This window comes from Leuresthes tenuis, unplaced genomic scaffold (genome assembly GCF_036924035.1).
Source record: "Leuresthes tenuis unplaced genomic scaffold, fLeuTen1.0.hap1 SCAF_15, whole genome shotgun sequence".
Lineage (NCBI taxonomy): Eukaryota > Metazoa > Chordata > Actinopteri > Atheriniformes > Atherinopsidae > Leuresthes > Leuresthes tenuis.
Window position 1 is genome coordinate 29,501,366 of NW_027325369.1, and position 25,416 is coordinate 29,526,781.

The 25,416-nt window shown below is 41.2% G+C and overlaps 2 protein-coding genes across 2 annotated transcripts in view; one reads left to right on the plus strand and one right to left on the minus strand.

The window, feature by feature from the left end:
• alk (ALK receptor tyrosine kinase) overlaps positions 1 to 25,416 on the plus strand; it is a 398,068-nt gene that overhangs the window by 365,977 nt on the left and 6,675 nt on the right. The window contains exons 16-25 of the mRNA XM_072364756.1: positions 530 to 697; positions 3,842 to 3,940; positions 10,011 to 10,166; positions 11,793 to 11,906; positions 13,895 to 14,081; positions 15,842 to 15,932; positions 16,089 to 16,153; positions 16,241 to 16,370; positions 19,660 to 19,757; positions 22,706 to 22,798. Of these exons, the coding sequence (XP_072220857.1) occupies positions 530 to 697; positions 3,842 to 3,940; positions 10,011 to 10,166; positions 11,793 to 11,906; positions 13,895 to 14,081; positions 15,842 to 15,932; positions 16,089 to 16,153; positions 16,241 to 16,370; positions 19,660 to 19,757; positions 22,706 to 22,798 (1,201 nt within the window). The remainder of the gene's footprint in view (positions 1 to 529; positions 698 to 3,841; positions 3,941 to 10,010; positions 10,167 to 11,792; positions 11,907 to 13,894; positions 14,082 to 15,841; positions 15,933 to 16,088; positions 16,154 to 16,240; positions 16,371 to 19,659; positions 19,758 to 22,705; positions 22,799 to 25,416) is intronic.
• The window catches only part of LOC140269771 (CAP-Gly domain-containing linker protein 4), a 61,376-nt gene continuing 51,472 nt past the window's right edge, over positions 15,513 to 25,416 (minus strand). Inside the window, exon 16 of the mRNA XM_072364757.1 lies at positions 15,513 to 15,526. The gene's annotated coding sequence lies outside the window, so the exon portion shown is untranslated. The remainder of the gene's footprint in view (positions 15,527 to 25,416) is intronic.

Genomic DNA, 25,416 nt, shown 5'->3' on the forward strand with positions numbered 1-25,416 from the left:
ACATAACATAACACAATGTGGCTCTCCACATGGTTATTCATACCGCAGCTTCTCCCCACATCATTACGGGCAGAAACACAAACTCTGGCCTCGTCGCTGCAGGTTCTACAGGCTTGATGCCCAAATCAAACAAACTAAAGATATTGATTTTTTCTTTTCTTTTTTTCATCTTTTCAAAGGCCGGGTTTACTTTTGAGAAACTTCTGCGTATGAAAAATGAAATATTAAGTGTGTATGGGTTGGGCTGTTGTTACAGTTTGGGGAAATGTTTGTTTTCACCTCTCAGGTTTCAGAGGAGAATGAAGGGAATGAAAGAGGAATTAAACTGTTTTGTGTTGGGGATTGCTTTCAATTTAATTACCTACAAATTTAATCCCATGACAGCAGGTCTCTTTTGAGGAATTTTTCTGTGTTGTGTGTAGTAATTGGAAAGAGATCGTTGTGTGATATGTATTCCTGTTCAGCAGCTGCAGGCACTGATTGACGTCCTCTGCCCACTGCTTCACAAGGCTGTTGTGTTTGTTGACAGGTGGAGGCGGAGGCTGGAATGACGGTGTTCCTGTGAGCCAGGGTGGCAGACCACTGGTGCTGGGAGGTCAAGGAGGGCAGGCCTGTCAAAAGTTCTGGCAGACCCATGGCGGCTTCGGGGGTGGCGGGGGCGGATGCATGTCAGGTGGCGGCGGTGGAGGCTACAGAGGTTTGTCCAGTAGGATCTCCCAGCTCCAGAAAAATGTATTGAATAAATTGTCTCGAGCTGTCAGTTATGAGTCAGACGTACATCTTGTTTCATTGTGAATATAAAAGAGTTTTCACAGGTCAGGGACCAGGCTAAATACCTCAGAATGCCAATTTTTTATCTGCATTAAGATAAGGGAGATACATTCTGAACAAGACAAATAAGATAACATATAAGAATATAATATAATCTTTATAAAGTATCACAAAGTGAACTCGATAAAATGTCTGTTTGCTTGGACAGTTATTGCACAATACTGTCAGTGATGGTCATATAGCATAAAGTTATATAAGACTTTATGCTATAACAGAGAGTGCTGTTGCCTATACTGCATTTCTATCTATATTTCTACCAAAAATCACTTTGGAAGTGGCACGATACTCTTCTCACATCCAGCTGCCGCTCAATCAAGTTTAATTAGCAGCTCCGTATTTTTGGAGACTTCATGCTTCGATGATTTTGCAACTGTTTAGCAAACTGAGGTGTGAAAATCTGGTAAATCCGACAACAACATTTGGTAAGTGTTATTCAAGGAAGATACCTTCTGTGCATTTGTGTGAATGAAGAGGGGAGCGATACGTCCGTGGAGGAGATTCTTTAGTAAAACATGGAGGTATGGAAAACTCTACATACAGTAACTCCTTGTATCTCTTGGCTCTTTGTATATGTAGAATAATTTATCTTGAGACTGCATCACGAAACGGTCCGTTTGCCCTTTAAGTTAACGATTATCCGTCGTAGCTGTTACATACGGCTTTGAACATGTATAACATGATTCCATTCAGATTCTTGGCGTCACTTTTTGAGTCAAAATGCTTTTTAATTAAAGATTATTTGGTTCAGAGGAAAAAAAATAACAATTTTCAGATCATGAAAAGCAAAAGTAAGTTTGAAAGCAAAGTTGTTGAAGGGCAGCTGAGTTTCAGAAAGTGATGGCAGCAAATGATACAACTATCAGCTGAGGCTTATAGCTTCATAATATTTTCATAAAACTGTCATTAGTGATCGACCGATACAGGTTGTTGAAGGCCGATGTTTGGTTTTTTTGGGATATCGGATTTGCCGGTATTGGTTTTTCTACCTCCATTTACATGATAAAAATGACACAGTCAGTGGTCTACATGATGAGATTAACTGGATTACAGCTACAGTTGGGTTCTGCTCCTTATGTGAGGGTAATTATCCTTGGATATATGGCGGTGAATGAATGGAATCACTGGCACAAAACATGTCATATCCCGGTATGATAGGTGGCGCTGTCCCCATTTCAGCTATCGCTAATAGAGCTACTTCCTGTTGACGTCTTCACCACCAACAACAACAAACTCAGGCATTCAGAAAGATGGCGAACGCAGAGCGAGATGAAGCTCCGTCCCTCTCCATCTGTGATGAGCTGGTTATGGCACAGACGATGCACAACGGCGCATTCTCCATCGCGTTGTTTCTTTCTTTCTGACGGCGGCAACAACAACAGTAATATCGAATAATATCAACTTCCGGGTGATGATCCCGGGAAAAAATCTCGAGCATGTGCAGAACGCTCGATCCGATCCACTGTCGCCTACGTGCACGTTCAGTGTGTTTGGATCAAGTGATTCGATTTCTTGTCAGATTAAGGTGTCTACATGAACTGAATAACTCAATCAATTACTGTAATTTAGCCATTAATCCGATCCGATGGCACTCATGTAAACCCACTGAATGATAACAAATGTTCCACAAGTCTCAATTTAAACAAAAAAAGAAACATTTATGAACAAAACATATTAACAGTAGCAAACAATGTAGAACATTTAAATATATAACAATAGAATTAAACAATCTTACCACTTAAATGTTTGTGCACTTTACGTAGCAGCATGAGGCCTTTGTAGTGCAAATGACCTCCCTGAGAAGATTTGTTAACAGTAATACAACAAAAAAAGCATTTTTTTTTAAAAGAAATGTGAACAATCGCTAATTGATCGGCAAACGCACGCATGTATCGAACGATGCCGATACAAGTAAAGAATGCAAATATCGGCCTCTAATTGTCATATGATGTGAATCCACAGTAATACAGGTTCATTAAAAAGAATAAAAAATTCAATATGAAATCAAATCACTACATTGTTGAATATCCATTTGAATATAACACATAAATCTGTTTGTGGTTAAGATTTAGCATAAATAATTACCTTCAATGGCCTTAAACAGATTCAAATTGACAGTAAAGCTTTCTGTTTAGTAAATTTAATTCTTGGTTGTCAGTAGAAGTTTGGTAATTTACAGTAAATTAATATTATATGTTCCAAAGTTTGCCCAGAAAGGTTGCCTTCGCTTATAACAGGACATACATTTAGTTGTATTTCTCGCTGCTCCGTGTTAACTAAACAAACAACTCTGAATAAACTTATTTAAAAATTTGTGAATTGATTCTGAATTTTAGAAAAAGAAAATTGTGATTCTCGTGTGAATATTTTTTAAATCAATTAGACACAAGAATAAAAGAAAGAAAGATGCAAAAGTCTTTGTGTTTCTGTGCGGACGGTCTGTTAAATGTGCTCTTAAAGGAAAACTCTCACATGTTTCTGGATGTAAAATTTTGATAAGAAGATGTTAAAAGAGGAACCGATGGCAAGGATTTAGTCCCACATGCCATGGCTAAGTCTAGGGCTTTATACTCCAGCTGGGGTATAAAGAAGAAAATCATCTTTAAGTCCAGGAGATGAACACCGAAGAGGGAACTCTCTAAAATGACTTCCACTGAGAGCAGAACATTGGAAACTGGAAGCATGGTGTCAGATTTCTTCTCGTTTGATCGACAGTCTCCACCCAAAAAGAGTATTTGTGTCCATTCGTAGCACATCTAGCCACAACTTTAGAGTCAAACACTGTCCACGAACTTGTTTCTCTCTCACATTAACTCTCCTAACCTTTAGTGGATGACTTCTAGCAGTAGCTGACCATGTTTTCCTTGCTTGCTTATCGATATCATTCATCCAAAAACACGGACAAATAGGTTTAAAAATCCCATCATTTTCATTCTGAATTATTCTGTGCAGTTAGTACCTTAAAAATGCCGTTTATTGTAATTACATTTAACTTTGTTCTTTTTGCTTCTAGGTGGGAACACTTCGCTTGATGACAACGCCAAATCCGATGGTGATGACGGCACGTCCTTCCTCGGCCCAGATGGAGAGCCCTTCGTCGGTCCCCTCAAAGGTAATGTCAGTCATAGATGGGAGTTAATGTGTTTCTACTCTCCAGTACGTTGAGAAATTTGTTGTATTTTGTGGTTTATTTGGTTTTCTCTGAAGGAAGGAGCACAGAGTGGAGAGACTCAGTCGAATCAAAGGCGACAGACCTAATTATTTTGATCAGTGAGTCATCTGTTGGTCCAACTCTGCTGAATTCTTCTTGTACATTTGAAGCTAGCAGGAATTTGAGTCAGGTCGTGAAACATTTATGGGTTTCTTCTCTGTACCTCCACCATTCTCACACTGAGCTCTAACCGAGGCGGCGCTGTTGAGAGGGGAAGTGCCTGTTGGACAGCTCCAGTCCTCAGTTTATCATCCACCTCCCTTCAGTTTATCTGTAATTTGCTGTAATTATAAAAGATTTTCCTCTATTTTCAGCTCCTATTATCTAAACGAACGAGGAATCTTCTAAACACTTAAAACCTTAATGAGCAATTCTGTTCTTTTTTGTGAGCAGAGTGCTTTACAATTAAAGTAAAAATAGGTTTGGGAGAAAAACTTTAGACGCTGTACTCAAACATTTCTTTGCATTTTAATCACAGCATCATGACTGAAAAGTGTCAGAATCTTGTGGACATGTAGACTCGTCTCTGTGGGCCGGCATTGGGCAACTGTGAAGGATGGAAGTCAAAACTGAAGTGATTAAAACTAATGTGAACTGAAAACCCAAGTGATGAATGGTCAAATGATTTGATTAACTTGAGGCTGATTTGAGTGAAGGACTCATGATTTGAATAACAAAAAGATCTGTGATAAATGGAAGTGATGAAAACTCTTACAAATGAATTAAAATGATGAAAAATAGAGTTATGAATCGTCGGCTGATTTGATAAACAGTGTTGCTTTGATGATCAACTGGGCTGGTAACTTTCTGCTGTCTCATTCATCATTCACGACTCTCACATGACATTTATCATTTGCAGGAAGTCGTTTTTTGTCACTTGGGGAGATTCTCAAGCTCAGATAAAAAAAACAGAAGCCCTGCCGTGTGCACTGAAAGATTGAAAAAGGAATTCATTAATGTTTATGTTCACTGATTGCTGCAAACCACTTCAAACATCCATCCATTTTCTATACCCGCTTAATCCAATTTAGGGTCGCAGGGGGGTGGAGCCTATCCCAGCTGTCACTGGGCGAGAGGCGGGGTACACTCTGGACGGGTCGCCAGTCCATCAGAGACAAAGGAGACACGCAACCATCCACGCTCACACTCACTCCCAGGGGATCGTTCAGAGTCACCAGCTAACCTAACATGCATGTTTTTGGGTGGTGGGAGGAAGCCGGAGTACCTGGAGAGAGCCGGAGGCGACGGTGCTAACCACCACACCACCGTGCAGCTCCTACTTCAAACAATACGACTTCAGTGCAGATCAGAGAGTCGTTCAGTCATAGTGCCATTAATGTGGAGGCTGGCTGGCGCTGAACACACGTGTTTTTGAATCTTACTTACGGTCATTATCTGCACACCTTTGGAGAACGATCAGTAACTGCCTTCCATGCAGAACCTCTAATCCTGACGAACAATCCTTTTTTGCTCATTTTCTGCTTCTGACAGGAAAGTGTGAAAACTTGGGCTTTCAAAATTGACGTGTTAATAACAGGTGTGTTAATAATGAGCTAAAATGGATTTAAAAGAAAAGGGTCTTTTGACTGATGAGGTCATCTTCAAAGTTATCTGCCGTTACTGTCGATGTGACTTGCGTTATCACCGAAGTACGTCTGTCTTAAGTATCGCCTGCCGGCTGATTCGGAGATCCTCACTCATCTCCAGCTCTGCCTGACGCAAGGTTAGACACAGTTAGTTAGATCTGATTAAAGTCTGAATGTTACACATGTGAAAGCTTTCAGCATTATTCTATTAAGAATGCTGAAGGACGTTCTGTATCAAGAACAATTTGTCTGAGATTGTTGCAGTATATTAATATATTATAAGTATATATGTGTGCTGCTATGTTGATAAGAGCATCAAAAAACATCCCTTTAAGGTGCATTTCGACATTCAGCCATTTGTCCATCCATTTCCTGTACGTGCTTAAGGAGGGATAAACCATGGACGGGTCACCAGTCCATCAGAGACTAATTAAACAAAACACACTCATTTCTAGGGGGAATTTAGAGTCACCAATTAACCCAACGTGCATGTTTTTGGGCGGTGGGAGTACTTTGAGAGAACCCCCTCATGCACAGGGAGAACATGCAAACTCCACACAGAAAGGCGGGAATCAAACCAGGAACATGCTATGAGGCGACGGTGCTAACCACCACATGCAAGTGATCATGAGTTAACTATGGACACTCGTGATTAAATACCTGAATCAATTGTTATCCCAAATGAAAACTAAGTGTTTCTTGAACTTACTGGAGGCTTTACTAAAAGGCAGTTCAAACTTTTTCTTTGTTATTCTATAAGAAAAGAATGTTTTTTTCAGATTAAAGGTCACTGTGTGCTGTGATTTCCTCCCATCTCGTTAGCTTTACCTTGGATGCTCAGGAAGGCCTCCTATTTTTGCTAGTTCTATCTTCTGTGAGCAAAGAAGTCTTATATGACATTGTGATGTTTACTGCATTGTACTCATCTAACGTAGATAGTGGCAGGAGGGAACGACAGGAAACCTTGTGTGGCTAAAGATTTTTTGGTAGAAAGCATAGAAGTCAGACAGCGTTGCACAGACTCGTCTCCCTGCTGCCAGGAGTCCAGCGACTCTGAGCCTCATTGGGAGAATTTTCTTAACACTTGACAAACACACGGTGGACACAGAGCAGAAGTGACCTGGCTGGGTAACGTTTTACTGCTGCCTGCATAAAACACACAAGCTAACGTACGGCAGCAGTCAAAAGTTTGGTTGAACCTTCTCATTCAAAGTGAATGCGTTTGGTGTGTTGGACCTTGTGATGCTGTTCATCCTCACTGAGGTTTGATAATCCAGAAAATAGATGATGATTTAATTCAGTTTGTGTAAATCGAGTTGAGAAGTTTTACAACATCAGCTGGGGCACCAGCTGTGACCTTTTGTCCCTCCTTTAGGGGGCACGGAACCCCCGGGACCCTTGAAACTGAATCAAATGTGCAGACAGGCTTTCCCGGCGGATATTTTCAAAATGCATTACAGAAGCCATCATCAGCGTCCTCATTCCAGAAAAAAACTAACGTGACGGAGCACTCAACACAACTGTGTCTAAAAATCCACATTAGTATGCAGTCACCAGCTGGACTCGGGACATTTGTATTCTTCTTTGGAAACATTTCTGCTCTTTCTGGGTTAGATTTATGTATCTATACTTAAAACAGATAAGAGAATCATTGGAAAAACAGATGAAGAAATAGATTCTGTGGACGGCTGCATTGCCTTTGCTTACTAAATAGCACATGCTTTCACTGACTGGCCATAACTAATTTATCTCAGACTGTTTTGTCCCTGTTTGCTGTTGCTTACAGTTAAAAGAGTTAGTTTATTTACAGCTGAATTGAGAAAATGATGTGAAATCTGTTTAAGGCTATTTCTGGCAGGAAGATGTCATCTGATGGAGGGCAAAAAGTCTTTGGAATTAGTCCCAAAGACCACCACAGGTTGTGTTTGTGGTTAACACTACACCATTCAGTATCAGTTTATTTATTTCTTAAAGTGAAGACTGGGTTGTGATGACATGCAGAACAACAACCCACAAGAAATGCTGATGAGAGTAATGTTAACAGGTATGCTTTGACAATAAAGCCCCTGATTACCTGAACAAAACTGGACCCAGCTGCCTCACAACCCTTAAAGTTTTAGCCAGAGATCCTCTGTTCTAACAAGAGGAGGGATTAGAACCATCAATGCAAAATGGTGCACACTTATAGGTTGCAGTCTGCTTGTAAAAAAATATATTACCTCCTAATGTCTTTCCCTTTACACTTTTCCTTGACCTTATTAAAACCGCCAGTGTTAATAGGGTGATACGAGACCACTCACTAAGCTGTGGGTCTGCAGCACTGAATCTGCCGCTGTTCAACACATACTGCGCTTAAACCAAGGTTGTTAACTAAAAATGCATAAATAGATTCTGTACATTGTTGCTCACAGTACGTATGACTGAATATAATCGAGCGTTGCTTTGACTTTTGCAGCCGCAAGGAATTCTGGGAGAAAATTAGTTCTGTTTCCTTTTGTTAAAGAAGATAATAAAGAAAGCACTTACACTCATTTCCTTTCATTTATAAAATTGAAAAAGCTCTTATCATGTCAGTTACTCCGAGACTTCTGGGTCATTACAGTTAGCAATAACATATATTCAACCAGACCCTTAGTCTCCCCGGTTTAAGTGTTTTTTGACGTTGTGTGGAAGGGTTAAAGTAGATTAAGGTGTACATTGTGTGATTTTTATCAGCAGAGGTAAGCTAGCTCATCTAGAATACATTTGCATCATAAAGTGCATCTTTATCTTTCTGCAGAAAGATTTCTGTGTTGCTAGATCTCAGGATAGCGTGGTGCAGTGACAGGCAGGTCCCTAATAAGTTAATTTTCTGATTTGTCCGTTTAGAAAAAATACCAATTTGGTGTCTGAGTATTTTTTTCTGAGGGTAGAACGTGAAAGAATCGGTCCGAATCTGTCCTCATGTTCACTGATCTGATGGAGAAACTCAAGAGTGAAACCAAGTGACACAGATACAGGAAATAACTTATTTCTGAACAGTCTTTGGGGTCAGATCTAATAGTCTTTCTTTTTTATTGCCATTTTTAAGGTTCCTAACTGAGCGAAATGACCCAGAAGTATCTAAGTGTGGCAGCCACAATTGGAAGTGGTCAAATTTGTTGGAATGCCAAGGAAAAGTGACCTCATTAACTTTGTTTAGTGTCCTTCAGCCATCTTTTGGTGAAAGGAAATAATTCTGTCACATTTTGTAGCTGTAACCTTGCTACTCTGTTATTTCTGTACAGTCATAGAAACCCAAGTTTCATTCAACAGATAGAATAACAGAAGAGTAAGAGTGTGGGCAGCTTATTTGAATTAACCAATCCTGATAAGCAAGGTATATTTCATATGACAGATATGATAAAGCCTCCACAAAACAGCACAAGAATGCATAAGATGTAACATCTCGATGTATAATTTAACAGCTGCAGCCCATCTTTCCTCGATTTCATGACATTCTCTAAAGAGGCCATGAAAGAAATGCTAGATAAGGACTATAGGAGGTTATCTCTGCGACTGTTCGACTGTAGCCTCTGTTCTAAGCCGGTTTTACTTTAGAGATCTCTCTGTTGCAGAGAAGTCAACACTAATGCGTATGCTGATATTCAGCTTCACTGGCCCTCATTTCCCATAGATCAAAAGCTCATTTTCTCATTGACTGCACTCTAAACCTGAGGTATACAAATGCACTTAATTAGCATTAAGAATGTCACAGAACCACATATCTAGTGATCTGTAACGTTGAATTTCTGGGATTCTTTGAGCCTAATTTAAAACCTAAAAGTTACAAATCATATGGAAGTATTTCAAAACTAAACTTCAATGTGCTGCTGCCCACACAGAATTATGTGTAAACTGACTGAACAGTGATCACAGTGTTGCTCTGCAACAACATGAAGTGAAAAAGCGGCGCTCTTTCATCTTGAATTCAGCGAACGGATCTGGCTGTCTGTCTTTGAACTGCTTAGAAAAGTTTGAGGTGTTTCCTTCCATCCAAATGCTGTTTGGCACCGTTTGAATAATGGATTTTTTCTTGTCTGGAACTTGTCTTCAGTTGGGTAACATTTATTCAAGACGCGCGTCTGGCAATCAGACCGAGCTACGTTTGGTTTTCACTGAAATGTGAAGGTTATGAAGGCCTGGAAGGATGTTTGTTGTTCATTATTCTAACGTCTTACGGAAGCAGCTCGATTTTTTTTGCAGGGCGATAAGATCTAGGAACGCTGTCCTCGTAGATTCTTTGATTAGGATCATTTCCTGTAAATTGCATCACACTGTTATTGAACTTTTGCTCATTTAACCAGCAGGAGACATCCTGGAGATGTCTAATCCGCCCCCTGCTCTGTGTTTGTGTCTACCTACAGCTATGGAGGGAGACGGTGAGGTGATCATCAGCCCGGTTCACAACTGCAGCCACTGTGAAAGCGGCGAATGCCATTTGAGCAAGGACACTCTCATCTGCTACTGTGAAGAATACCTCATCCTGGCCCCTGACGGAGTGTCCTGCATCAACACCTCAAGTCTGACATTTTCATCCCTTATTGCTCAACTGTCCTCAGTCTCAGAGCTTTATGTAGCTGAACTGTATCTTAAAGGGGAACTCTGGTATTTTTAAACCTGGACCTTATTTCCTTATAAATACATTTATCTACTCACCAAGAACAGTTTGGTGAAAGTCGTCTTCCTTCGGAAGATAACAGACACAGGCACTCTACTGGGACCACTTCATCCACACGCCCCCCTGCAGCACAGCTTATTGACTCCGTGCTCTGTGACAGTCGGCTAACTTCACACGGAGTTTGCTACTGCTAGTTCTGTGCAACATGGCAGGATATTTATCAAATGTTGACAATGTGAACAACGACTTTGAGTAAGATGGACGTTCTTACCGGAGTGAATGAGCTGTGCTGCAGCCATGCGTGTCAGTGAAGTGGTCCCAGTAGAGTGCCTGTGTCCCTCCGTTAGCTCTTCTCAAGTAGCCACATAACAGCAGCTATGAGCTAACAGAGCTATAGTACGTTCATTCATTCGTAAGTATTGGTGAAATAAAGACAGATAATGCCTTATTTAGAGGCTGCATCGTCCCTGCCCTGTTCACTCCTTATATGGATATACACTGATCGCGAGTTTTCTAAATAGCTCCCGAAGAACCTCGACTTTCGCCAAACTGTTCTCAGTGAGTAGATAAACGTATTTCATGCCAAAAATAAGGTCTAGGTTTAAAAAAAATAACGGAGTTCCCCTTTATATAGACTGTGACTCAGACAACAGAAAATGAATTTATCTCTAAAAGTAATTAAACCTGGAAGGGTCTGTGCTTTATTGAATCTTCATCTGAGGAAATGTTTCTTCAGTGGAGCTTAAATCATTCATAATAATGATCGTAAAGTAGGATAAACTAACAGGTTAATGAAAGTGAAAACAACTTTTAGCAGTATCAGCTGTGTGGATCCCTGCTCTGTGCTGATGTCACTTAAATGTTAAAGGTTTAACACAGATTCTGTTGGAGTGACAATATGAAGTGGATTTTAAATGTGCTTCATGCTGGACTCCTGAGTTCATGCATCTTCAGCTCATTAAGCCATGTGAACATTAATGAGTTTTAAGTCTTCTCGGGGTTAAACGGTGACAAAGGGATGCAGACAAAGCCCCGTCGAGCTGGAATCTCTGCTTCAATTATAAGTTGTAATCTCACATGAATAATACATTTATGAAAGTAGATCTAAAATTAATTAACACGACTGAGTGTCACTTTATAATTTGAAGGAAAATAAAAGGACCATTATCATCTCAATAATTCCTTAATGGCCCACAGTCTATGCTTGCCTTACAGTGTGATCTGCACTTCTGTTCTCAGTAACGACAAGCAGCAGATATTTATGTGACGCTCGGTCATAAAAGGTCACAATCTCAATATGGTTTCTGTCGGTGTGCAGATTTGTTCCTCTGTTTAGACGAGAAATGAGATCTCGCCTCACTTCTGAAGAGGAATTGCAATGCACCGGCCGTCGCTGCTCCTAAGCTCTGTTGTGTCGTTGCTTTCAGATCATTAATTAAGTTGGGGATCTGCGTGGCGAAGTGAATGTTAATGCTCTGCTGGGGAAGATAACAGCTGTATAACGCTGTTGTTTCCTCTTCTCGTGCAGAGGTGTCCCTGGCCACTCCTCAGCCGTCTCTCTCCCACCTGGCGCTCGGTCTGTCTGTGGGCACATCGGCCCTCATTGCCGCCCTGCTGCTGGTCGTGTCTGGAGTCATGATTAGTGAGTACTAACGAACCAGCGTCACTACAGCTACTCTTTGTGGTAGGACTCTGTATGACTTTTTAAACCAGAGCCTGATTAATTCATTTTAAAGCGCAATTTGCAGGTTAGCAACCACAGTGACTTTAAGACAAGTGTTGGAACATGTAGCCTTTTAGTTAAGGTGAGCAGTTTTCTGAAATGAAAATCGTGGTGAAAAATCATCAGATATCATTATTATGAAATAAAAAACAGGGACAAGGAGCCTGGGTAGAATAAGAGGAGAACATGAGAAAAACATGTCATCACCTGGTGATCTCATGCTAATATTAACGTTACAGCGTCACTAATGACAGATATGAAACAGTGTCATAATGTCCCAACCATAACCCTGCTCAATTACTTTTGATTTCTAACCCTAACCAACTTGTTTTTTGGTTGCAAACTGGTTGTGAAATACTTTCTGTCTGTCTGTCTGTTAAGAGGATATCTATCTCACACAGACTCCCAAACAAAGCGTAGCACCTGTACTCCCGGTTATTTTTACTTTCCAACACACAGTTCTCCAGCTGCAGATTCCCAGTTATCCTTTCAGGGCAGAAGGTGATGCACTGGAAACAAGTCCTTCCGGGTAGCTAAACACGTAAAATCCAGTTATAACTGCAAAGAGGTTTCAGTCTTCTTCACTCACAGGAGGTTAGGGGTGACTCCCGAGCACTGGACTCATGCTCCAGTCCAACCTTGATGCTGGTGCTTTCGTTCTTATTTAAAGGAACGAATTGTAACAGATGCGCTCCGGGACTCTTACGTTACTATGGTGACGCCTGATGTGTCCAAAACTGACTCAACTGACCAAAGGTCCCTTTGTGTTGAGTTGGTAGAAAAACTAGCTGCTGATGCAGGAGCTCCCTGGTACATAACTACTCCTTTCTGTGCCTTATGGACACTATAAATGCTGTATAGTGAGCACTGAGAGTTTGATCATTGCCGTTGAGCATAACTACAGATTTAAAGTCAAATGGAACAATTTTACAGCTTCTAATCTGTGATTGTTGGCGGAAATGAGATAAAGAGATGTTTTTATGTAATGTTACAGCATTATGAATTGAGTCTCTGATGAAATGTCAGCAGCTAAATGTTTTCAGGTCTTCTGTTTGCGCAGCAGACACACATTCCTCAGACGGCCCTTAGCACAGACACCGTCTGCCTGCCTGCTTTCAGGCAGCAACAGCCAGACATATGCAGTCATTGAGCCATCATCTCCTCCGCACACACACCCCCGCTCAGACTCCCACCTACACCCACTCCTGCTCACACATTAGTGGAGGAGCGGGGGCAAACGAGGACCGACTGTGTGAAGAATGAAACGTGTTCATGATGGACGGCTGCTTAGCCGGCAGCGGACAGCACTCATACATTAGACAGCACTTGGTAAATAAATAGCTCCCCTACACACACTTAAACACACACAGATAATTCTCAGAGAGACTAATATTTTTACAGCTCGGGTCGAGGCTTCTTGGTGTAAAAGGTGTGGGGTTTTGTGTGTGGATGGATGTGAAGCTGTGGACTCGTACTGTGTGGTGTCCAACATGACGTGCATTCATTTGCGATATTGAGGAGGAGGGTGTACACTGCTTTTGTGCTTTGCTCACCTTTCTGTTCTTGCATGTGTTCATGCACTTAATTTGGGGATGTAGATGACAGATTCAAGTGCTGAGGGTTTAATGCTCGAACGTTTTCTCACTATCTTAGAAAGACAAATCTGGCATCTGATAGAGAGGATTCAATATCTCACAGAGACAAAAGGATTCAATTTCACAGCGATTGTTGTCATACAAGCGTGTGGTCCTCAGAGAAATAACATCTTTAAAAGCTTATCACTTTGTATGCTGTGGCCGCCAGCTACAATTTTCTACAAGAACACGGCTCAGAGGTTTTGTTTCTTCTTTTTAAAACTGTGGATATATCAGTCGGGGAATCAAAGTCTTTACATTTTTTCTCACCAGTGTACAGACGTAAGCACACAGAGCTGCAGTCCATTCAGCTGGAGCTGCAGAGTCCAGACTGCAAGCTCAGTAAGCTGCGGGCCTCCACCATCATGACGGACTACAACCCCAACTACTGCTTCGCCGGCAAGACGGCGTCGGTCAACGACCTGAAAGAAGTGCCGCGACGAAACATTTCTCTCACCAGGTAAAAGATTTCATCATCTAAAACCAACAATGTGTGCAAAGCTGCGCTGGGCGAAAAACATCGAAGGTGCAATTACCGATTCAAGGACAACAGCCTCTGAGCAAACACACTGTGGGCACAATTATTTGGCAGATTGAATTCTTCAGGATTAATTTCATCGGTGAACAAATAAAATGCTCTCAGCCGAAGGAAAATGTTACTGAAACTCTAACCTCAATGTTTAACAAGAGAAAAGTGGATTTCTCAGAGGAATGTATAAAAATGCAGGATAATTACAAAGAAAATTCTATCTCAACTCACTTTTTAGACTTAAGTGATTAACACATAAGAAGGATGAAGAGCATTTTTACACCTTTAAACAATATCTCGAGGCCATTATATCCTCGTTTCTTTTCAATATCCGCCATGACTCTTTCATCCAATGAGTCAACTTTCTCTGAATAAGCGGCTGTCGGGGCTTATAGAGGCTTTCTACACACTCATCTACTGGGATGATGTCATCGAAGCGCTGCTGCAGCTCATTCACTCCGTGCTCTGTGACCGTCGGCTAACTTCACACATAGTTCGCTGCTGATAGTTTTGTGCAACATGGCAGGATATAGCTGCCAATAGCAACAACACAGCAGCTATGAGCTAACAGAGCTATAGCACACGTTCGTTCATTCATTCTTCTTAAAGTATTGGTGAAATAAAGACAGATAAAGCCTTATTCAGAGGCTGCATCCTCTAAGCCCCGTTCACTCCGTTATATGGATCTCGAGTTATCTAAATATCTTCTGAAGGACGCCAACTTTCACCAAACTGTTCTCGATGAGGAGATGAACGTGTTTCATTCCAGAAATAAGGTCTAGGTTTAAATCAGATTAAATCATTTTCTGGTGGTTCTGCTTAAAAAGTCACATCGTTCTGAAAGAAGTTTCACCATTTAGGACTTTTTAGTTGAACTTTAACCTCCTTTTTGCACCATTTTTTTAATTACGCACAAAGTAATACCTTTTTAAGCCATATCGCCCTTTAGTGCACAAACACCTGCTAGTTGGAAGTCATTAAAAACACTTTTGGTTTGGAGTTGGAAAATGTGTGTAGAAATAATAAAGTCCAAATACTTTCCTGCCTCACAGTCGTACATTCTCTGTAACTGTCAAGAAAATTCACTTGTACAAATAAATCAAATATGGTGGATATTATGAGGGAGGAGAAGTTTAAATAAAGCCTGAAATATTGAAGTGTAAATCCTCACAGCGGGTCGACTGTGGTGATAAAGGCTGAGAAATTATTTCTATCTTTTTATTTTTTAATGCCACTATCCCGTGTTCAGTTTATCATTTTGCTTCTTAATGTTTGCGGCCAAGTTGAACCAGAAATATTTTTAATTTCTAATAAATCATCCAGAGGTACAGAAGTAATGAATCATCTTAAAACGGCCACAAAGGGGAAAGTCTAAACTAATAACTTGATTTTAAGAACATTCAGCACTTGTTCTTCTTTGATGAGATGTTTTAAAAGCATTTTTTACATGAGAAGCTGGTGAATCAATAATTCAGAGTATTGATGAACATCCCATTTTAAATGAGTTATTTTCCTCCGTGGCTCTCACCCAACTGCACTGATTATTTCTTGGATAAACATATATTTATGTCAAATGTTTCTGCTTTTCTAAGACAAATGTCTTTTGTTTATGGTAGAAATCTCAGCTTTTCAGCTCAGTGACAGATAGATGAATGTAATAGCGTGGAAGCGATGTGCGTGTTTGCCTGCAGGGGTCTGGGTCACGGGGCTTTTGGTGAGGTGTATGAGGGCGTGGCAGTGGGGATACCAGGTGAACCGAGTCCTCTGCAGGTGGCAGTAAAGGTGAGTCTGAATCAATCAAATTTCTAAGTGGTAATTGAATAATTCTCTGCCTGATGTTCAGTGTTTCCAATCAACGTGAAAAAGATACCGACGACTTTCCTGTGTATGAGGCCTGTTAGTGATAATCTCACTGAGACTTGGTTTCTTTCACAACAGACCCTTCCTGAGGTTTGCTCTGAGCAAGATGAGTTGGACTTCCTTATGGAGGCTCTAATCATCAGGTAACAGCAGCTCACACAGTTCTGTCATACGCTGCCAGCAAAGCCGTCTCTGAAACACACTTCTCTGCTGTGTTGTTGACCTCGCAGTAAGTTCAGCCACCAGAACATCGTGCGCTGTATCGGAGTCAGTCTGCAGGCCATGCCCAGGTTCATCCTGCTGGAGCTGATGACCGGAGGAGACCTCAAGAGTTTCCTGAGGGAGACCAGGCCCCGTCTGGTGAGACCGCACACAACTGTTTGCATTTCTCCACCACTAACATTAGCTTTGAAGTTATATCAGCTATACTCATTTGCACATCAGACGCTTCCACACACAGCCTCCTCATTCATTTATCTGTATCTGGCTCACCTGATAGAGTCTCCTCGGGGGCTCTTTCTGGCTCTTTAGCTGCTAAATGTTCCCTTGTGTTCACCAGCTAGATGCAGACTGTGTCTGCTGTTTGATGCTGAGCAGGCAGTGTATAGTTTTTAGAACTTTTCCACAGATGCAACCAGAGCATCACTACATCAGTGAGCATCGGTTCACATTTCCTCTTGGATTTTTGGTCTGTACTGCACCGTCATCGTTGTCCAACTCCATTCATCTGGTCTGTCATTGAGGGAGATCGCTCTGACTGGCTGTTCAGTGTAGCGAACACTTTACTTTTCACACGTAATCTCTATTCGTTCGTTGTCTTCATTTTTCTAAAAGGAGAAAAACTTTTCACAGCAACATGACCAAGTGGAGTGAAGCAACTCCAGATCACCTGAAAATCATGAGCTCTGTTTGACATTACTGGAGAACACAAAGTAAAAACTGCTTTGTTGGCTTTTTCTTTATCTGTGCAGTCTTCCAGTTCCTCTTAGCGTAGGATGTACAGACTGCTTTCTCTGCCGTGTCAGGTTTAATCTTGTTGTGTGTGGTGTGGATTCTGACCGGCAGCCGAACGTCGTCTCTGCAGAGTGTTTAAGTTTAGTTTGCTCACACTGAGGAGTCACAGCAGCAGGCTTCCCAACACTGATGGTTTGGTGTATAAAACCCATTATTTCTAAACTAGTGATCCATTTCACACAAGCAACTCATACCCAATACTTTCTGACAATATGCTGATCAACTCAGGTCATAGGTCATGGTAATCATAAGAGCTCGGTCATAAGAATCTTCAGCTCCCATCTGAAAGGCTTCTTCAGTCCGAAACTAGATGGTGGGGAGTATCCTCTTATAAGCAGAGGGGGCCGTTACAGTCGCATGTGTCACTGAACCTGCTGACCTATATGTTCATTATCATGAATTTGTCCACCTGCCTGAAAGGGCGAGTTTTGGTCACAGGATCCAAGGTGTGAAAGGTTGTGAAACTGCCTGGGGAGGAAAACTTCCAGTGCACTTCAAACCCAAGAACACCCTCCGACAGAGGTTCACCCAAAGGACAAAACGCCCAAACACAAACTGGGGAGTTGTGTATGCAGTGCAGTGAAGAGTGTGCAGACTTCTGTCCAGGAGAGACCAAACAGCAGCTCCACCAGCACATGGCACAGCAAAGGAGAGCCGCCGCTTCAGGTCAAAACTCAGCCGTGCACCTCCATCTGAAGGAAAAGGGACTCTCTGAGGACAGTAATGTACACATTCTGTACAGAGAAGACAGATGTTAGAGGGAGGAGTCAGTGAAAGCATGTATGTTAAACTGTAAAAAGCATCTTTGAGCAGAGGAGGTGCTCTCAGGTATCACCTTCCCAGAACCTACGGTGCAGCATTGTCTCTCCTCCCGGGCAGCTTCACAATCATTCACACCTTGGATCCTGTGACCGAAACTCGACCTTTCAGGCAGGTAGACATTTCAGAGGTGATAATGACTCTACGACACACAAATTGGTCAGGGGGTTCAATGACGCATGAGACTGTAATGATACTCCCCATCATGTAGTTTCCCAGTCCAGTTACCCTTATTCAAGCACTTATTAATGCTTTCTGACGTTTCAATTAACTTCCCTGTATATATGTAAATATGTACAATATGGATGTAAAGCACCAGTTCACATTACAAAGAGCAGAAAATGAAGAGTCATCCAGGTCTTTATGCCTTTAACAAATGCTTTTATCCGGCTTTGTGGAGTATACCCGAGCATCATCTCCATAGTAATGAAAATCTGTGCCATGCTGTCCAATAATATTACCTAATAGATGCTGAAAAGTATCAATCCAAGCACAGAACCCTGAGGAGTACGACCTAAACCAGCCTAACACAGCACTTTCAGTCCCATTAGCATGTTCCCGTCTCTGTAAGATTGTGTTGTGATTGATCAAATCAATTAAAGGATTGACATCTAATGGTATTATTTACATGTCATACATCCTAAAGACTTATCTCCGTTTTTCTCTTAAAAATGATGCAGGTGATTAGTTTTGAGTCTCTGTGTTTCCAGTTTGAAACATCTATTGATTAATACAGCCACGCACATAACATCCTTTACAGAGAGCTGCTGATGACGCAACTCTGTTTGGTTTATTCACTCAAAAGCAGATTATAAAATCATGCCTCAAGCACATTTTCTACTAAGAAATATTTCTAAACATCAACTTAAATTAAAAAAGTTATTAGCATTCATTTATTTTTACATTTTTGGATGATTCTTATCATCATTATCAAGCATTTTCTGTGTCAGGGACCATGTGCAACATCATTAATATCATAAACCAAAGAAATGCTTTGTACTTCCAGCTGTGAGAGCTGAGCAAGTAAAAACAAAAGCCTTCATAAAATTCAAATATATATCAAGCAATTTAGTCCAAATGCAAAGTTAAATTAAAGTCAAAGACACTCCAAAAACAAACACACATACATCGTAAAACACTCTACTCCTCATCAGTTTCTGATTGATCCCATCACTACATCACCAACTTTTATAGCTAAATGTCCCCTAAAAGGCCCCTAACGTATCAATCAGATCATTAATGTTGACAGCACTGGTTCAAAAGAAATATGTGAACATCCTCATGTTCTCTGACCATCGGGATGCTTGTTCCCTTCCCGAAAGGCTCTAAATTAGAAAGAAAAAGCAAAGCTTCTTTCCCCGACTCAGCATTCCTCAATCTTGAGGATCTTGTCATCTGTTCGGGGCAAAGTTGTGCACATGTTTTCTGTGGTGGCAGTGCCAAATTATGAAGTATGTTAAAAGCAAGCCAGACATCTGAGTGCACAAATGGATGCTCAAAACTCAACATTTTGTATTTGGTGAGAATGTTACAGTGATGATGATGTAATGATTTCCAATGAAATACCTTAAATTCTTGATTGTATGATGATCTAATTGGTTTAAAGTTGTCTATCTTGATTGAAACTTGTAAGAAACACAGCAGTCGATGTGAGAACATATTGTTTTCAGTGTAATGTCAGAAAGAATTCTCTTGATTATAGTCCCTTTAAGCTACTTTTGCTGGCAGAGCCCCTGAATTCTCTGATCTGTTTGCCAGTTTGCCAGCTGCCTCATATGCTGACGAATATACAATTCTGTCTCTTCTGTTTGTCCAGGAGCAACCGTCCAGCCTGACCATGGTTGACCTTCTCAACGTGGCCAGAGACATTGCTAAGGGCTGCCAGTATCTCGAGGAGAACCAGTTTATACACAGGTAATTCACCAGATGGCCTCAAACTTTGCAAAAGCAGCTGCGAAAATAAGCCGCGTGTTGGCTAAAACATGGCGGACGATTGTGAAAAAAAGACTGATCCAAACAGATCAGAGAGATCAAGCAGAATGCCACACAGCATGTGTATGCCTATCATTGTATACATATGGAATGCCAGGGTGTATTCAGTAACAGTTGCTGGGATTCATCTGTTCATGTCTACTCGTATCTCAGTGCAACATATGGACTCCGCACGCCTCGTGCCTTTTGTTTGATAGCAGAAAGGACAAGTTATGAGTTTAGCTTCACAGCAGCCAGATGGGGTGGCCGGCTTGCCTTTTTACGGTCTGTAGCCGAGCCATAAGTCAGCAGAGTGTGTCCATATTCACTGTGATTAGTGAAGGATGTGGCTAAAGAATTAAAAGCTGTCTCCTGAATCTGTGTGCAAAGAACTCCTTGGTGGCTGAAGTGCATGTTTAAAATGAGTTATGGTCACAAGTGGTTCTACATTTGAATCTGGACAATAAAAAGCACATCCACCTTCCTTGGGCTCTGCTTTTGACTTCCTTGGCATTGGCCAGTGACAAACAAAGCTTATTAAACCCTGTTTGGCCCAGCGTGGCGCAATATAGCTGCACCAGTCCACCTTTACTGGAGGCTCATGATATTCTGCACAGCCTCATCTTTTGCCTTCAAAGCTTTTATTAAAATCCCCCCAACACTGTCCTTGAGGTTAAATTTAGTTATATGGAGATGTGTTTACTTGAGCTTGAGGAAAGGGCGGCGAATGAACGGAGGAGTGTTCGGAAAATGCAGCTTTTTCTCTGGGATTACAGGGTTGGATGATGAGCTGTGATACGCCTCGACAGGTTAAATCACAGGGTTAATGCTCTCTGGTTCTGGCTTTTCTGTCTTTCTTCATTTCTGTTGTGTGTTTCTGCTTTTTGGCCAGTGGATCACGCAGTGTTACTCTTTGGTTATTTTATTTTACAGGCTTAGTACTCACAATAGTAACCCGTGAAGAAGCTCTGTGCTGGGGAACTTTGTAATGCAGCCGCAGGTGTTAAAACAGACTAATAACACAGATTTTTCTCTAAGGCCTGCTGTGAAATGGGTCTTTGAGCTGCAGTTAAAGTTTACTGTAAATGAGACGAAGCCAGTTAGAGATATCGGCTCTTACATCTCTGTGCTACTTTCACAATATTTGTGTCCTTCTCTTCAGCCTTTAGCTGGCACATAAAATGTGTCCTTGTCAATGAGAAAAAGCAAATCATTTCCATGAATTTTCCCCAGCCATCACACGGGGATTGCTTGGGTATTAACTCGTAAAAAAAGTGTTTGTTCCCTCAGTAAAGTTTATCTGTGGAGCATCTTTCTCAAGTGCTTCACAACATATATATTAGGAGAAATAAAAACAATAAAAGACAGTAAATGACATAAAAAGTAGGGCCGGGACTTTAACGCGTTAATCAAGATTAATTAATTACACAAAATGAACACGTTAAAAAAAATTAACGCATTTTAATCGCACTTATTTTTACACCACAGAACGTTTCTCACTGGATGAGTTTCAGGCGTTTATACTGGTTATACTGGAACACCGACGCCCTGTATAGAGGCTACAGTCCTCGCTGCTGTCGGCCGCGGTTCGAATCCCGCATCGGACGGCCTTTTACTGCGTGTCACTCCCCCCCTCTCTGCTTTCTGTCTCTTTTTATCTGTCCTGTCCACTAAAAGGCATAAAAGAATAAAGAAATGAAAAAAATGGATGGAAGCGCCGATAAGCGCACGATTGGTTAAGCACCACCTTGAAAAAAAAACAATGTTTTGTTGCTTAAGCTTATGTATTCAGTCTTTATTCAATGGTTTACTACAATACATGTGAAAAAAATTGCTTCTCACTGTTCTCAGGTCAAATATTTATATGCGATTAAAATGCGATTAATTTCGATTAATTAATTACAAAGCCTCTGTTTTCTGTAGTTTAGGACCTGTGAGTTCTTTAACAATTCAAATATATTGAGCTGCTTCTCCGTTCAACTGACTCCAGCAGTTCAGACTCGTGTTGGAAGTGATAATTAAATGTCACCGGGTTGTAAACGAGAAGAAAAGCATCAAGGTGCTAATTTAGACGCTTTTAGCTGCAGCACATGTTTGAAATGGGACAGAGACAAATCATTTTATATCAAATTCAAAGTGGTGTTGAAGTCTCATAAGTTGAGGAGTTTCAGACACTTCTGACTCGCTGAAGTGGGGCGACTGCAAACTTTGGGAGTCCCTGTTGTAAAAAGCTGTCAGTTTAAATCAGTCTGAACCACCATTTTATCCTCATTGTGTCATTTCTCTTCTAATTTAACCACAGTGTGGAGGCCCAACGCGACTTTGCTTCCATCCTTTTCCTGTCCGGTGATACCGTTTTCGCTCCGCGTCACACGATGTTGTTCTGATGGTTCATTTTGGGGTATTTTTTGGTCGTCTGTAGTCTGGTGAGGAGCAGTGGGTCACTTGTTCAGATGTTAGGGGAGCTGGATGTCTGAGGAGCAGGCTGCAGCGTGTGGGCTCAGTTTTCTTTTCAGCAGACAGGAAACAGAATATCTTTTCCTTTTGGAAAAGATAAACGAGTGCAATGCAAATATGAGTTTTCTTCTCAAACTCACTCTGCCTGAATGTACCGTTGAACGTTTAAATCGAGTCACTTGTAAGAAACTGCACATATTGCCAGCCTGCCTAGGGCAACTTAGCAGTGATGCTGAGCTTCAAATCCAACACGGAAGCATCTGTAGTCGCTCTCTTATTGATGTTAATATATGAAAAAATATGAAAACTGAAGGAATGACACACAAAGCTGGCTGTGAGAAGCTCAGCATGCCTGTTTCTGAGCATCCCCATGCACCATAATGCTCCAGCCAACCACGCAAGTGCTCACAGAGTGTATGTGTGTCTTCTTTCAGGGACATCGCAGCTCGGAACTGCCTGTTGACCTGCAAAGGACCGGGCCGTGTGGCCAAGATTGGAGATTTCGGGATGGCTCGAGACATTTACAGGTGCAGTTCCAACACAGATCAATAACTGATAGCTCTGTTCACCAGGTTCAGCAAAAGGGTGCTGAGGTAAAGTAAAGAGGCAGAGAGCATCAAAAAGAACTGATAGGTGGGGAAACACGCATGTAGCCCAGGTAACTACAGGGAAATATCAGGACTAAATCACGTTGAATAAACCGACAGGCCAGAAATGTGATAAATCCCCAGCTGAAGCTGCACCTCTGAGAACAGGCGGCTGCTGTGAATGTGGTTGGTGTCAGGTTACACTGACACAGCCCAGGATACATTTCTGTCAGCAGCCAGACGAAACCTCACTTTTATCATTAATTTGTTGTAAGATGAGGCAACTGACACATCATTTTCCTTCAAAAGAAATTGATTTGATTGTTTTTGTGTGACTAGAAAGCAAACCCCAGGCTACTAAGACAGACTTGTCTGCACAGCCATCCATTCCTACCACCTCTACAATGTTCTCAGCTCTAAAAGGATATATTTTGCTGCTTTGGCAGTGATCATCAGCATTGGTTATTTAGAGCTGCTGGAACAAATGCAGGTATTTATTTTATTGTTCAGGGATATTTTCACACCCAAACAGGTCTGAGTAAAGAAAGCTGGACGCTCCAACAGAGCTGACGTTGGATACAAATTCCCCCGCTAAATGAAAAGAAAAGTGCATCTTTTATCTATTATTATCATCATTTTTAAGGGTTTACATTGAGAAGATAACAGAACTGGTGCTTACTGGGTTAATACAACCTTATATGAACATTTTCGCCACCCGCAAAGTTTCCACAAGAATTAGCAGGATAAGAAGCAGCCAAACAAACACATTTGATTCATCATCATCAGTAAGTTTGAGCTCCTCTATAAAAGCACAAGTTTGCTGCTCTGGAGCATTCAGGTGTGTGTTGGGGGCCAAAATTCCTCCACAGCCATGTGAGAGACTGATAACGTCACTCAGAAAACGAACTACAAGCCGCTGAATCGCAGGTAAACTTTGCTTTTCACACATTTATCGTCTTAGTTTCTGTCTAATGAATAATGACACGTCATGTGTTGTTGCTCATCTGAGGTTGTACTGACCTCAGATGTTTTTTTATGTTATTAGCTCCTTGTACATGGAACCTTAGAACTGAAAGAGGGTGTTGTTTCTTTTCACAGGTGCCACAGCTGCAGTTTCTTTTTTTACTTTATTTGGCAGCGTATGCTGGTGCAGGGGAGTAAATCAGTTTGGCATTTAATTTTGTCATAAAAATGTCAATTTTCCCCCCAAACACTTGTTTCTAAACACTGCAAGCGCCTGATAATGAATAGAACTATAGGGCTGGACGGGTGCCAATTTGAGCCTAAAGCAGCAGAAACACCTTCTCCACCAGACAAGTAGGAGAAGCACCAGCTGCTCTGACTTGTAATTACAGTGGGCAGCCTCCAGGTGTTAATGTGACGCGGCATGAGGAAGAGCTCAGCTGGTGCTCCCTGGACAAATAGATTGGGGGGGGGGGGGAGGATAATTTAAAAATCAAAAACAGGAAGATGGAATAAAACAGACAATAGCATCTTGGATGAAATGTCTGACAACAGGCAAAAAAGACATCATGGCTCCTCAGACAACATCTTCTGAAGCCTAAAGGGAGGATCACATTTTCAAGCTGTGCTGTTGCTCACCCGAATGTCTTAAAACTGACATTTAAGTCCAAATATTCGATGCGGCTTCTGCTGAGAGGCTTAATAAGACATGTAGTATTCATGCAGTGAAATCAGTCTGCAGCTGAACCCCAGCCTCGGTAATTAAATGGAAAACAAAGACGAAATGTTCTTCTGTACCTAAAAGCAGCATTTAAGTACGGCAGTTGCTATAAAACCAGTGTATTTAGCTCCAAATTCAGGTGAGAACCGTAAGAAAATAAGACATTTCCCACAGTGGGAACTCAAAGTAAATAAGATTCTGTATCCTCATTTACTTTAACTCAGAGCTGTGCTGTGTCTTCAGCTGTGAGCAGAGACGATTCAAACGATAATATGATTAAAAGGGAAATGTACTCTTAGTAAACTATTGGAAGTAAAGGTTGCCCTTGAGGAAAATTACACGTAATCATTGAAGCAGAGAAAACAATCACCAACAGAGTGTGTTTGCTTGACAGATTATCTAAAAGCTACTGCAGAGCAGCCACAGTTACTCTATCACTTACAATAAAATGATACAGTCAGCAACAGGAATTGGTTAAAGCCATCATTTCTCGGCCTGAAATTACAGGGTCGGAATCTGCTAATACCTTGTGCCCCGTTCCTTGGGATCTCTAATTTTCCTGTCCATTCTGATAAAAGAAGATAGTGAAGGAAGTGGATTTGCCTCATAAAACAGATGCAGTTAGATTAGAGTGCTGCACAAGTGGGCACTTAGGTGATGCTGTGAGATTTCCAAAATAAAAGCATGAAAAATGATTAAAAAATGAAAAAAAAAACATGATTACAGAGTTTGAGACTGTGACATGATGAATGTGAGGTTGCTAATCTCTTTGTTTAGTCATTAAACATATGGACATATTTATTAGTAAGGCTAACAACTCCAACAGAGACTGGAAACTGAGCTGAAGATTAAGGAGGCTTAGATTCAGAGACGA